Here is a 13824-nt window from a genome sequence, read left to right on the forward strand (position 1 = left end):
TCTTACATAAAGAATTTGTCCACTCTTCACAACTAATTAGCCTGGTATTTAAATACGAAGTGCTCATACAATAATATTACAGTGTAGAACATGTGTATTTAAGTTGTTGTGTTTATGTCGGGAGGTGTGACCCAAACTCTCCATCGTGTCGTTCCCGATATCTTCTCTACTTCTCCCCGCACAGTAGCCGTCCCGACCCGAACTTTGAGTGACTTGCAAGTCTTTACCTTTCGGGGCCGATACCATTCTAGTTTTCTAATCACTTCACGTCTCCCTTGTCAGTGACATTTAATGCTTGGTCTCACATTTCAAACTCAACCGTAAATCTTCTTATCAGCTTTCCACGTGGTGCTCTTCTAGATTGATATGGTAGATATCTTGATTACTGTGTCTGACCTTCACAGAGATCCGGTGCTTTAGGCTTATTTTACCTCGACGACTCTTCAGATGCTGCCATGTGTCCCTGGATAATTTACCACTACGTCAACCAAGGTTTCCGTTGCATCCTCGAATGCTATATCGTTTATTCGATTTTACCACAGTAAAACATTGCGCGTCAAATCTAATTTGTATACCTATTTTGCCCCCACAAAACATTAAGTTTTACAGAAATCCTTACATATTTACATTGAAATAGAAAAACAAGTTGGTCTGGTGCACCCACTTATCTCTATGTAGCTACGTCACCGGCCATAGGAATTGCCCAAGGTTCTGAACTAACCCAAAGTCCGATACTCTAAAAGAGGGTTTAGGGTTTAATTTTGTTCGGTAGGTCAAAGATTAAGAGGTCGATTTAGCTCCAACAGTTCTAATTTCTAACTAAAACAGCTTCAGTTTTAGGCCTTGTATTTTTGCCGCAGGAAACGTGGACGAATTCTAAGCGAGAGAAACTCCTTGTGACATGGAGGAAGAAACTCCTTCAAATTCCCAACTCGAAAGTTAAGAACTTAATTAGCGAAGTTAAATCAGTGGATCGAGACAGACTCCAAATTTCTTGGAGTTCTGAAGTTTACTCAGTGAATTCAGTTCAGACATTCACTTTCATTTTATGATTTCGCTGTTTTGAAAAAAGAACGATCCATGTGTTCGAAAATGGGGTTTGAAAATAAGCACTGAAGAAGAAGAAGAAATGGTGGAAAAGAGTCTAGTAAAAATGAGAGGCATAGATGGGAGAATCTGTGAAGAATTCTCTACGAAATATTATGGGATCTGTACCATTGGAGGAATGCTTAGTGCTGGAACAACCCATTTAGCCATCACTCCTTTAGATGTCTTGAAAGTTAATATGCAGGTTCGTATTAATTGTGATCTTGTTTTTCTTTGTCTCTTAGATTTTGTATCAATTTTGTTTCTTTTCATTTGATCTGTTTGGTAAGTTGCAATCTAAGCAAATAACTCTAAAAATTACCTTTCGTTTTTGTGTTGACCTCCATGATTTTTATCTCTGTTTTGCTGCATTTTCATATAGGGGGGGACACATTTGAAATTAGAGATTTTATTGGTGGCTATGTTTATAATAGGGCTATCATAGTGCACTTAGTGGGTCTTGGAAATACATATTAGATTATCTTGTTTGTTTGATGAATGCTGGTGTCATAGTAACCAGGGAGCACATAGAAAGAGCGCAGAAGCCTAATTAACAATGTTTTGATGGTTGATCGAAGTATATATGGAAAAGAGTCTCCGAAATTAACACATTTATTGAGCGGCTTGAGCCAAAAGTGCTCGAATTGTTACTATACATTGTTTGGCCATGTTTAATAGACTACTGTTGTCATTCTTGAGGGTTTTTAATATACTTATTTTATGATTTAGGTGAACCCCACCAAGTATAGAAGTATTTCCTCGGGTTTAAAAACACTTTGGAGAGATCAAGGTTCATCTTCTCTTTGGAGAGGTTCGACCAGTAAATTCTTTGGGTATGGTCTTCAAGGTGGATGTAGATTCGGTCTCTATGAGTACTTTAAGAAGTTTTACTCGGATATATTGGTAGACCAACATAAAGGTCTTATCTTTCTTCTCAGCGGTGCTTCTGCCCAAGTATTTGCTGATGTTGCTCTATGCCCTTTTGAAGCCGTTAAAGTTCGTGTCCAAGCGCAACGCCACTTCGCAAAAGGTTTAGTTGATGGCTTTCCAAAGCTCTATGCAGCTGAAGGTGTTTCAGGGTAAGCAATGCGGAAGTTTTTTCTATTCTTGTCTCTGACTTGCAAAGTTCCATTAGTATTGATATGGTGATCATTCTTATTATGTGCAGATTCTACAAGGGGCTTGCTCCACTCTGGGGTCGAAATCTTCCATGTAATTCCTCACTTCGTCTATCTTTAACAAAATTGATCACATATTCTCTTAATATTTGAAATTTCAAATTTGTATGTACATGATAAATTAGGATAATATCTGAACGCATTCAAATTTTGTTTATGCAGTTTCGATATTTATGTTCTCCACTTTTGAGCATTCTGTGGATTTCTTATACCGGGATATCATTAAAAGAAAAAAGGAAGAGTGCTCAAGAGGTCAACAGCTGGCCGTGACATGTGCAGCTGGTTATGCAGCTGGAGCTGTGGGTACATTTGTTTCTAATCCTGCAGACAACATTGTTTCTTCTCTCTACAACAAAAATACAAATACTATATCACAGGTACTCTCAACATATGCCACCCAAGGCTGAATCTTTCTTTTTTAGTTTGTGCATTACTTTAATCCAAACATTTATAATTTTGGTTTCCCGTTTAATTCTATTTTTGAAACATGCAGGCTGTGAGGCAAATTGGGTTGCTAAATTTGTTTACTAGAAGTCTTCCAATTCGGTTTATGCTCGTTGGTCCGGTTATAACTATGCAGTGGTTTTTATATGACAGCATTAAAGTGTTAGCAGGACTGTGAGTACATCTTCCGTCACCGCTTTTATTTCAAATATTTTCTTAATTCCGATTTACGCACTATAGTTCTTCATAGTTAGCATATCCTAGCTAACTCATTGCCAGTGCCATCTCGAAAAACAAAACACAAAGTAAATAAAGAAAATATTGTATCAAATTCGTTTAACTGCTAATGACCATTTGGCATGAACGATGAAATGGTGATCAAATACAGATTAGCTGCCCTGGCTTGCAGATTTATATTCCAACTTGTTAAAATTAAGAAATCTTGAACGTGTAAATGTTTCAGGCCAACAAGTGGAGGTGCCAAAACTCAACAGTCATCTGGGAGAATCAACGAAAACAGCTCTATCGCTTATGAAGGGTGATAGACAAAGCTTAACCACCGGAATTAACCTAAAGTGGGGGCAAGACATCATTGTGAAATAACCAGCAAAATTTGGAGATTTCCAGGTTTACCCAATATACAGTATAAACAGATAGCTCATTATATGAACATGCTTTTTTAGCGGAGTTTTGTTTCAGTCGCTTACAGTTTTATGTTTTTTAGTAGGTATACTTTGTAAGAATCCCCAAAGTTTCTGGTGATGGTTTCTTTGCCTGCCATAACTAACCTTTGTGAGGGGAGATAGTATAGAATATTTATGTTACTAACAGCTCTCTATTACAAAAGTACTACCTCCGCTTCTGGGAAAGAGTTTACAGAAACGGAGGGAGTACTATATAATGATCGTGTAAAGTTGTAATTATGTTAGTGGTAAAAATCAAACACTGTTATACTTTTGCCCAAAAATAATTATCTAAAAATGATCCATGATAGCATTGTTGATAGTCTGAGATGGTAAACCTATTATTGTAACACCATTACAGTGAAAACATCTGAAACTGAAAACAATGAGCTGATTCATTCAGAACGCTTTCGATTTTTTGATTTTTGTAGAAGTCACAGACATGATATTGTGGTCATTTGAAGCATTTTGATGGAAGTAAAAGCCTCGGCCATTACTGATTACATCAAACAAAGTTCTTTGGAAGGTTTAAGGTGCTAAAATAGTCCGGGTCTTGTAGTGCTTCCATGCTTGACAAGGCTGTCAGCTGCTCTGTGTTTCATATGAGTATGTTCTATGCAGGCAGGTGAAGCTAGTACTCAGGTTTAGTTCCATTCCGGTTCGGTTCTTAAAGTCCCTTCAAAATTTTGCTTTATTAGTCTTCCTCCATTCCCTTTTTTCCCGCTCTCTTCTTCTTTTTTTCTTTTCAGGAACGAAACATCAAAAATGAAATGAAGGAGTTTCACTATAGAAATATCTCTCTCTATGATTTTCAAGCTTCCATGGCACATAATTATCCGAACCCCTTTTCTGTCTCTAAAACTGGTCCGTTACATGTCGTGCGAAGAAAATCTCGTTATACAAACCATGAATTCTCTGTACCAAGACTTCTCCACAGAAAAATCTTATATGAGGTACTCCCAAAGTCTCTCAGAAGCCATGAAAATATGTGGAAAGCAACGGTCAATATTAAATGCTAAAAAACTCCATGGTCATTTGATATCTACTGGTTTCATATCTTCAGTTTTTCTGCAGAACCATCTTCTTAATATGTACTCAAATTGTGGTTTAATTGAAGATTCTTCCCGGGTTTTCAATGAAATTGAGAATCCAAATGTTTTTAGTTGGAACACAATGATTAATGGGTTGTCAGATTTGGGTATGATAGAGAAAGCTAGACAACTGTTCGATGAAATGCCGGAAAGAGATTGTGTTTCCTGGAATACTATGATGTCTTGTTATTTTCAAAATGGGAAAGTTGAAGAAACCATTAAGGTATTCTTTATAATGTTTAAGGATTATATCTATTGTCCCGATTTGTATTCGTTTTCGTATGTGATTAAGGCTTGTGGCAGTCTCCGATTGTTGAAACTAGGTTTGGTGTTGCATTGCCTTGTTGAGAAATTTTCATATGGCAAAGACCCATTTATTCAAGTGTCTATTCTTGACATGTATGTTAAGTGTAAAGCTGTGGATTTAGCTGATAAAGTCTTTAGGCGGATTCAGAGTCCGAGTTTGTTTTGTTGGAATAATATGGTTTATGGTTATTCAAAAGCATACGGAGTAGGACGAGCAATTGAATTATTCGAACAAATGCCTGAACGTGACACTGTGTCATGGAACACTATCATTTCGATCTTATCACAACATGGGTTCGGAGTAAAAACTCTTTCTATGTTTATGGAGATGTGTTCTCATGGATGTGAACCAAATTCTGTGACTTATGCTAGTGTTCTTAGCTCATGCGCAAGCATTTTTGATGTGCAATGGGGTAGACATATCCATGCTCGGATTGTTAGATCTGAACCAAGTCTGGATGTTTTTGTAGGTAGCAGTCTGATTGATATGTATGCGAAATTTGGACATTTGGAAACTGCAAAGAGAGTGTTTAGTAACTTACCAGAAAGAAACACAGTATCCTGGACTTCTCTAATTGGAGGTTTTGCTCAGTTCGGATTTGAAGAAGAAGCTTTAGTATTATTTGATCAAATGAGAAAGGTAGCAGTGGCCTCGGATCAGTTTACAGTTGCTACTGTACTAGGAGTCTGTTCAAGTAGAAAATATACCTGTTTTGGAACTCAGCTCCATGCTCATTCAATCAAGATAGGACTTGACTATGCCATTCCTGTAAGTAATGCTCTTGTTACAATGTATTTTAAGTGCGACAACATTCAGATGGCCAATCATGTTTTCAGGCACATGCCTCTTAGGGATATAATATCATGGACAGCAATGATCAGTGCATATTCTCAGAAAGGCGACATTGGAAGTGCGCATGAATATTTTGACAAGATGCCACAGAGAAATGTTATAACATGGAACTCAATGTTAGCTGCATATATACAACATGGGCACTGGGAAGAAGGTCTGAAGCTGTACAAGGTGATGTTACTGCAAGATAGTGTAATGCCTGATTGGGTAACTTTCTCAACTTTATTCGGTGCATGTAATGATTTTGCATCATTGCGACTCGGCAACCAAATTATTGCTCAAGCTGTGAAAAGTGGGTTTGATTCTGATGTCTCTGTTGCAAATGGTATCGTCACCATGTATTCTAAATGTGGACAGTTCGAGAAAGCACGAAAGGTATTTGATTCGATTGTTTATAAGGATCTGGTTTCTTGGAATGCAATGATCACATCATACGCTCTAAATGGTCAAGGAAAAAGTGCGGTTCAAATTTTCGAAAATATGTTAACATCAGGTGTCATCCCAGATCACATAAGTTACATTGGTTTGCTGTCAGGTTGTAGCCATTCAGGACTTGTATCAGAAGGGAAATATTACTTTAATTCTATGACCAAAAATCATGGTATCTTGCGGAGTTCTGAACACTATACATGTATAGTTGATTTACTTGGAAGAGCGGGGTTTTTAGAGGAGGCCAAGAAAGTAATCGAAGAGATGCCTATTCAACCAGATTCAGCTGTTTGGGTTGCTCTACTTAGCGCTTGTTGTACCCACGGTGATTCAAAGCTAGCAGAGTATGCGGTCAAACATTTGCAAGAGTTGGATTTGAAGAATTCTGGTAGTTATGTGTTGCTAGCTAACGTCTACGCAGAAACAGGTGACTTGAATGGTGTGGTGAAGGTGAGAGCAATGATGAGAGACAGAGGAATCCGTAAGAATCCAGGGTGTAGCTGGATTGAAGTGGGAAACACAGTGCATGTGTTTACAGCAGATGACGCAAGCCACCCACAAATTAACGAGGTTCATAGGATGGTGGAGGAGGTTCTTAAGAAGATCGAGGATACAGGCAAGTATGTGAAAGAATACAGTTCTTCTCGATATCGAGGCTGTCACAGTGAGAAGCTTGCAGTAGCTTTTGGACTAATACATCTTCCTTCTTGGATGCCAATACATGTGATGAAGAACCTTAGGATTTGTTCTGATTGTCACAGTGTCATAAAGCTGGCATCTCTTGTTACTGCTAGAGAATTGGTTGTCCGAGATGCAAATCGTTTCCATCATTTCAGAAATGGAACCTGTTCTTGTGAAGATTACTGGTAACACCGGGTGGAGACATTCTTGTAACAGCAACTATATCTTCATACAGTGGCCAGCCAAAACATTTCGTTGCCCATGGATTTGTAAGGACTGATTGAAACTGATCTATTAAACAAACTTCAGGTTAGTTCGTTAGCAGAAAAATGAAAGCCTTTTGGGTTATTTCATCCAGAGTTCAGTGAAGCAATACCATAATTCTTGAATGAAGACCGCAAAGCATTTTTCCCTTCAGCAGGGGCTTTAAATGAGTTTCTGTTGGCTGATTATTTATTTCTTTATTAGTGTATTGAAACTGAGAAAACCTTGTAAAAACAGCCGCAGATCATTCCTTGTAAAACTCTAAACTTTTAGATACTCAAAAAAAAGGGATGACATTTTCTTCAAATATGATAAAATCTCCGCAAAGTAAACTTCATCACACTATAGGATAATTATGGACTTGTAATACATAGAAGTAAAAGATGGTCCAAACAAAGTAAAGTATTAAACGAAACTGTCGATCAATGATTTCCTCATCTCATCTTTTACGAGACTAGGTTGCGCTTCCCTCAACTTGAACACACTTTCAATGACAGAGAGTTCTGTTGCCGTAGTGTCTGATCCACAGAAAGCAGTCCAGTCATTAACAATCATACCAGCACCAATGACTTCGCTACCTCTGTTCACGGTCCCAGCCACTAAAGGAACCTGAAGAAGAGTTGACAGTTCATCCAGGTCTTCAATGGATGTATGGGGATGAACCTGTTTCAGACCAAAAAAGTCAAAACATCAAACAAGAGTAGAAAAGAATGTCTTTCAATACATTAGTAACAGCAAATAGATATTGATATCTTTCAATACATTAACATGTTTATCTTACCAATCCGCCTGTGTTAGAGAAGGTACAGTAACTTCCCACGAGAATATTTCCAGCAATTGTCTGCCTAAACACTTCAACTCCTAAAACATCTGCGATAATCTCCTCAGTATCCTGATAATATAATTGAAACCAGCACAAAGTTACGACAAATACTCGTCTAATTTCTAAGTGATATTAGTGGTCAGTATTTTGACAATTCAAGAGAGACTTTAATTGCTTATGGTAGGGCAACTAAAATAATTGTAAATAATTTTTATTAAATTCTTCTCATAACAAAGTTCCCCAATACAGAGTATATATCACATACCCTATCAAGATCAGTATGTACAAGAGCAACATGGTCGTTACAGGCAACGCAATTTCCCAATGCGGATAGTCTCTCGTCAATTCTCTGAACGACAACTTCATCTGGTAAACTATTCCTCAAGTGTTGAAGTTCTAAAACAAAAATGAAGAATAATATTTAGGAATCTGAACTGCTTTCTGCTCATTGATCTTTCAGATGTATGATTGTTGATAAAATAATGTGAAGTGTGAACCAAAAAGTAAGAGATCAAATCACTAATAAGAAACCGAACTAATAAGAAACCAAGATTGTAGTAAGTATGAAGAGTGATAACAACAATAAGTGCGAAATCAAATCAGCCAAGACACTGAAATGTCCTGTCAAAAAGGTTTTCACTAACCCTGATCTGTTGTAGTGTGCGGCACCAAAAGTCCATTCTTGTTTCCTGCAACCAGAACCAAGCATCAAATCAAGCATGTATCAAAGAGAAAATTTGATAGTTCAGGGGTTTCAAATAGACGTAATAGTTACACTCGCTATACTTACCAGCACATAAACGCCCAACGATCCTAGTGCCTCCTATAGAGGTTTTGACAACAGGGATGTGATCTGCTAACTCGGATTCAAATGTACTACAAAAAAAAGAAAGAATAAAATGAATAGCCGATCAAACAAATAAACAAGACAAATATATCCACAATAAATTGGCAATTTTGGTACACAAACCTATAAAAGTTTTCAGATCCTCCAATTGCAACCAAACAATATGCATTGGTTAACTTTGAGAACACCCCAACTTCACAATTGTTTTCAAATTGTAGACCTACATCAATTTGATTAAGTTTATAACTTCATTTACCAAAGATGAACCAACTCAAATTTTATTTAACAAAATTCAACTTCAAAACTTACGAGTTGCCATGATAAGAGTACAAGTTAAATCCCACAGCTTCCAACTAATAAAAACATGCAACAAATTCAAGAACAAATCAATGAAACAGATACCAAAAAACATAAGATTTTCACTCACAAAGGAAGAAAAAAAACTAGTACAAAATTTGTGCTTTTAAACAAGCAAAAATGAACAGTAAATTTGAAGTTCAAAACACATTAACAAAATAAATCTCCTTTACTCTACACATACAGATGTAAAACCCTAAAATCTCAAATCTATCATGCTTAAACAAACAAACAAAAACACCCTAATTCAGAAACTGTAATACCTCTGTAGAATTCCAAGCAAAGGGAACAGCAAAACGGAGGAACTATCAGTATCAGTGTTTTTAGGTTACAATGGTTGAGGTTTTAGGGTTTTTGGCCTTTTGTACCTCTTCCGCTGAAGAGTTGCAAACCCTTTGTCTATGTATTTAACCTCTTTAACTTCGCTAACCGTGTTTCGAAATATTGGCCGTTGATATAAAGAATCTTGATTTAGAAACTGTGAGATGGAAATGCCGTGGTGCTCACGTCCACGTGGTGTCATGGATGAGGAAGGCAGATAAAGACAGCGTAGTCTCCTTGGACACCAAGCATGCGTCAATGGGAAACATATGGTTTAGTCTAAAATCACATCTAAATATACTAGTTAGTCCAAACTCATTCAACTAGGTACATATTAGTCCATTATTTATTTGAAATATGGAAAATACATTAATAACCCTTATTATTACAATTTAGTCTGAATATTTGTAATTAAGTCCATAGTGATTTACGATGATGTCACAAATTTTAAATAATATAAAAATAATTTAAAAACGATTTATCTTTCGAACCGCTCGCCCAAAATTGACGAATTTTATATATTCGCAAAGCTCTTTTCGATAGCTACAAAAAGAGTACCCATATGACTATATGATTTTCCCTTTTAAAAAAAGTTAATTTTCGCATCATTATATGGTGTGTACAAAAAAATTGGACACGCCCGAAAATTTTATAAGTTTTTCACATATGCACCACTTTGTACACACTTACAAAACATACATGAAATTGGTTGTTCATATAAACTCTCGAACCTACTTTTTCATGGAAATTACACTGGTGCACCAATATGTACAACCCTGCAAAACATGCTTGCAGCCGTTTGTTCATAACCACACACAAACTTACTTTTTCATGGGAAATACATCGGTACATCAATATGTACACCCCATAAAAACATGCATAAAATCGATCATTCAACCACACCCAACCTTCTTTTTTCATGGGAATTACATTGATGCACCAATATGTGCACCCTGCAAAACATGCATGAAACCGTTTAACCACACACAAATTTACTTTTTCATGGAAAAATACGATGGTGCATCAATATGTACATGCATGAAATGGTCATTCATAACCACTATCTGACCTACTTTTTCATGGGAATTACATTGTTGCACCTATATGTACACCCCTGCAAAACATGCATGAACTGTTTATTCATAATCACACACAAATTTACCTTTTCATGTAAAAACACATTACTGCATCAATATGTACATTCCTACACAACACGTATAAAATCAATCATTCATAACCATACCCTCGCCTTCTTTTTCATGGGAATTACACGAGTGCATCAATATGTATGCCCCTCCAACCATGCATAAAATCGATCATTCATAAACACATACAAACCTACTTTTTCATGGGAATTACAGAGGTGCATCAATATGTACACCCCTACAAAACATGCATAAATTGACCATTTATACCCATAAGTCGACTTATTTTTCATACACAAGTGCAAAAATATGTACACCCATAAAAAAATGGAACAAATCAACCATATTCGCCTAGAAACAAATCTATTTCATGAGATTTACACAGGTGCACTACTATATACACACCTACCCATATTATATAAACATAACAAAGAAACTCATATGGATATGAATCATCAACCTCCGCAAACCTTGTGATAGGCTTGGACGCTCTACCATTTTGAGCTTGTGAGTCCCTAAATTATATGGTAAAAAAAAAAAATTATGTCAAAGGTGGACCAGGGTACAATACAGTTATATGTCATTAATAATCAACATGTGAACAACTATATACACAATAACAATCAACATGTGTACAACTATGTACACATTAGGAATCAACAAGTGTACATTAATTTAGGACTAGCAACACAGTCCCAAACTCACGACAATAATGCAAACAATTACCGCATAGGAAGAATTACGTACGGTGTAAAAATGTGTGCACATACACGATCATTGTGCATATCAACGATCAACAGGTGTAAAAATATGTACACATCAAAGATCAACATGTATACAATTATGTACACATTAAGTATCAACATATATATACCTTCTGTTACATCCAATTTTTAACAGCAAACATATATGATGTTAACACAACAATAGAAGGAAAACAGAATCATTTTAGTACCAACCAGATGTCGTTTTAAATGTGTTATTTTCCTGAATTTATATTAAATAATATTCTTGAATATTTGCCGGAAAAAAGTATAAAATAAGATGAGATTTTTGGTAATACCTTGAGCAACCGAGACCAATATGGGGGAACTGCTACAATGAAATAAAAAGAACTTTATATGACACTTTGGCGATAATTGTTTCGTCTCGGGGTAAACTCTCCCCAAGGCATGGTAGCAAAATATATAAATCAAGACTCCTAAAGTCCTGGACCTGATATGTGATTGATATACACTAGTTAGTTTGTGGAGGGAATGCGACATTGGAAAAAAATGTTATCAAGCAGCAAAGATTTGAGTTATAAATACCTGGCTAGTAAGTTGGTCTTCCAGGAAAAAGTCAATTCGTAACCTAAGAACGCAAAAACTTAAATATTACAAAATAATCTCAGCTATCGGTTAAGTCTGCAGTTTTTGTTTTAATGGATTAGTACCTTGGAGAAAGGAGCACAAATACAACACTAATAAAGAAAAAACGACCAGAACTATATATAATGTTGAAGGGGGAAATTTTTATGGCAAGTACGAGCTGCAAACAAAACACAAAATAAAGGTGATTAGTTATGTCATGTATTTCAAATTCTTAGTTCTTTTTTTAAGAGGAGAGTGTTCTGCTTTCAAAATCTTACAGTAACTAACCCCAAATGTTAACAAAATTAAAATAGTATAGTGATCATGTTAGTGAGGACATTTTTTTTCTATATTCACGCATAAAAGATCTTTTTATTTCCAATCAGCCAGATTAACAAAGTTAAAATAGTATAATGAGGAGACCATGTTGATGATTGGCACTAACTTGGTCACTGTATGATAGCTTTGAGTATGTGGATCCATATCCATGTTCAGGTTCGCAAGGACACCAGCTAGCGAAACTAGTGTCAAGCCAGCGCTAAGACGAAAAACTTCCCGGTATCCGAATTCAGTCTCTTGCTTGAAAACCGAGTATAAATGTGGTTTTGTAGGTTCATGTCAATAAAAATTGATGCTTAAGAATCATAAATATATAATTCAAATTGGCAAATACATCTAAAAGGAGCATGTTATGAACTATTAATTGGCAATTTAGATGAATCTTGTACACTGGTCTACTAAGTAAAATCTTTGAAGTCCATATGTTGTAAATTCAGAATTCGTACAGTAAATTAACGAAAATCAAATCGATGAAACAAACATTAATGTTTACAGAAATTGAGAAACGAAAATAGAAGATTCATCTAAATTTCACCATATTTTCACTAAATTAAGTTTATCAAGTTTCCTCCTATTGATTTTCGCATGCAAAGTCGTCGTCATCCATTAATAATTACAATAAACGAACCAGAGAAGTCTTAATCCAAATTTTCTTAGATACAACTATTCATATCTCTTGATTAATTAGCTTAAAGTGCACAAGTAGCCGCAGAATTTCGCAAAAGAAATCCAAAGAAGTCAAAATAATAAGAGAACTCACCGGATCTGTCTATCGAGTAGTTGATGATGTTTGAAAAACTCAAGTTAAGTGATGAAGATTAGTGAATTAGTAGCAGTAGCAGAAGAAAATCAGATGAAGAACTCCGAATCTTTCTCTATAAAACGAGAAATCATGAAGAACAAATCCCCAAATCGCCTACATCACTCGCCAAAGATCTCAGATATAAAATTTCTAAACTCTCTCTCTCTCGCTCTCTTAATATGTATGCGCAAAAGTGAACAGGGTATTTAGGGTAATAATAAAAAGGATGATTTTGTGGATCGGGAAAATTTTTGACTAACTCTTCCAGTTTTGGACTAAATTGTCTGTGCGGAGGGGAATTTGGATTAACGAGTACTGAGATTGAAGGGCGTGGACTAGAGCATCCAAAGCCCATAAAATATGGGAGTAAACGTTAATTTATACTCAGAAAATAGTCAATGGACAAACGGTGGTCAGACCTGATTGTTGGTGCCACGTCAAACCTTGTGCTATGGCTCCCATCGGCTAACCCACTTGCTCCATAAATACCTGGGTGTCTACAGGTCCGCCGATGATGGAGGTTTGAACTTGAGAGGTCTGAAATGTTTTATAGCGCTTTTGGATACCAGTACCATAAGTCAGAAGCAAAATCATTTTCCTTCAGAAAAAGTTAGTTTTTTTTTATCGTAGAAATCGTTTTGAAATAATGTATCTGAACTGACTTTTTGCTTTTTGTATTCTAAAAGTCAAAAAGCTACTTCTAAATGTGCATCCAAACACCCTATATACACTGAAAATAATATTTATTCTCTTAAGGAAAAGTACTTTAAATAAGGTACCTTTCTACGTGAACCTTAAAACAGGTATTGGAAGAGTATTAGTA

General features: G+C 36.1%; 3 protein-coding genes across 4 annotated transcripts; 2 read left to right on the plus strand and 1 right to left on the minus strand.

Annotated features, from left to right (window-relative positions):
* The first annotated feature begins 687 nt into the window (after nt 1-687).
* On the plus strand, nt 688-3696 carry LOC113346850 (mitochondrial phosphate carrier protein 1, mitochondrial-like). Its single transcript, XM_026590388.1, has 6 exons — nt 688-1291; nt 1816-2165; nt 2255-2298; nt 2427-2641; nt 2758-2882; nt 3172-3696. The coding sequence occupies exons 1-6, from the start codon at nt 1130-1132 to the stop codon at nt 3248-3250; spliced, it is 975 nt and encodes a 324-aa protein (XP_026446173.1). The 5' UTR covers nt 688-1129; the 3' UTR covers nt 3251-3696.
* Nucleotides 3697-3866: 170 nt separating this feature from the next.
* LOC113346849 (pentatricopeptide repeat-containing protein At2g13600-like) lies at nt 3867-7192 on the plus strand. Of its 2 annotated transcripts, XM_026590387.1 has the most exons (2): nt 3867-4344; nt 4466-7192. In XM_026590387.1, the coding sequence occupies exons 1-2, from the start codon at nt 4162-4164 to the stop codon at nt 6938-6940; spliced, it is 2658 nt and encodes an 885-aa protein (XP_026446172.1). In that variant the 5' UTR covers nt 3867-4161; the 3' UTR covers nt 6941-7192. The 2 variants fall into 2 exon arrangements, with proteins under 2 accessions (XP_026446172.1, XP_026446171.1); XM_026590386.1 differs by having other exon boundaries at nt 3867-7192.
* Nucleotides 7193-7289: 97 nt separating this feature from the next.
* Nucleotides 7290-9461, minus strand: LOC113346851 (eukaryotic translation initiation factor 6-2-like). Its single transcript, XM_026590389.1, has 8 exons — nt 9306-9461; nt 8995-9038; nt 8809-8905; nt 8629-8714; nt 8483-8527; nt 8104-8234; nt 7797-7907; nt 7290-7678 (listed from the first exon to the last, which is right to left on the minus strand). Exons 2-8 carry the CDS (start codon nt 9002-9004, stop codon nt 7421-7423), a joined length of 738 nt encoding a protein of 245 aa, XP_026446174.1. The 5' UTR covers nt 9005-9038; nt 9306-9461; the 3' UTR covers nt 7290-7420.
* Between the last annotated feature and the right edge of the window lie 4363 nt (nt 9462-13824).

This window comes from Papaver somniferum, chromosome 2, assembly GCF_003573695.1.
Source record: "Papaver somniferum cultivar HN1 chromosome 2, ASM357369v1, whole genome shotgun sequence".
Taxonomy (NCBI): domain Eukaryota; kingdom Viridiplantae; phylum Streptophyta; class Magnoliopsida; order Ranunculales; family Papaveraceae; genus Papaver; species Papaver somniferum.

Coding starts and splice junctions, on each gene's coding strand:
- LOC113346850 (XM_026590388.1), top strand. CDS start 1,130: ATGGTGGAAAAGAGTCTAGTAAAAATGAGAGGCATAGATGGGAGAATC. Junction 1,292..1,815: donor TCTTGAAAGTTAATATGCAG/GTTCGTATTAAT, acceptor TTTATGATTTAG/GTGAACCCCACCAAGTATAG. Junction 2,299..2,426: donor CTGGGGTCGAAATCTTCCAT/GTAATTCCTCAC, acceptor TTGTTTATGCAG/TTTCGATATTTATGTTCTCC.
- LOC113346849 (XM_026590386.1), top strand. CDS start 4,196: ATGATTTTCAAGCTTCCATGGCACATAATTATCCGAACCCCTTTTCTG.
- LOC113346851 (XM_026590389.1), bottom strand. Junction 8,715..8,808: donor GGATCTGAAAACTTTTATAG/GTTTGTGTACCA, acceptor TTTTTTTTGTAG/TACATTTGAATCCGAGTTAG. Junction 7,679..7,796: donor TCTCTAACACAGGCGGATTG/GTAAGATAAACA, acceptor GGTCTGAAACAG/GTTCATCCCCATACATCCAT.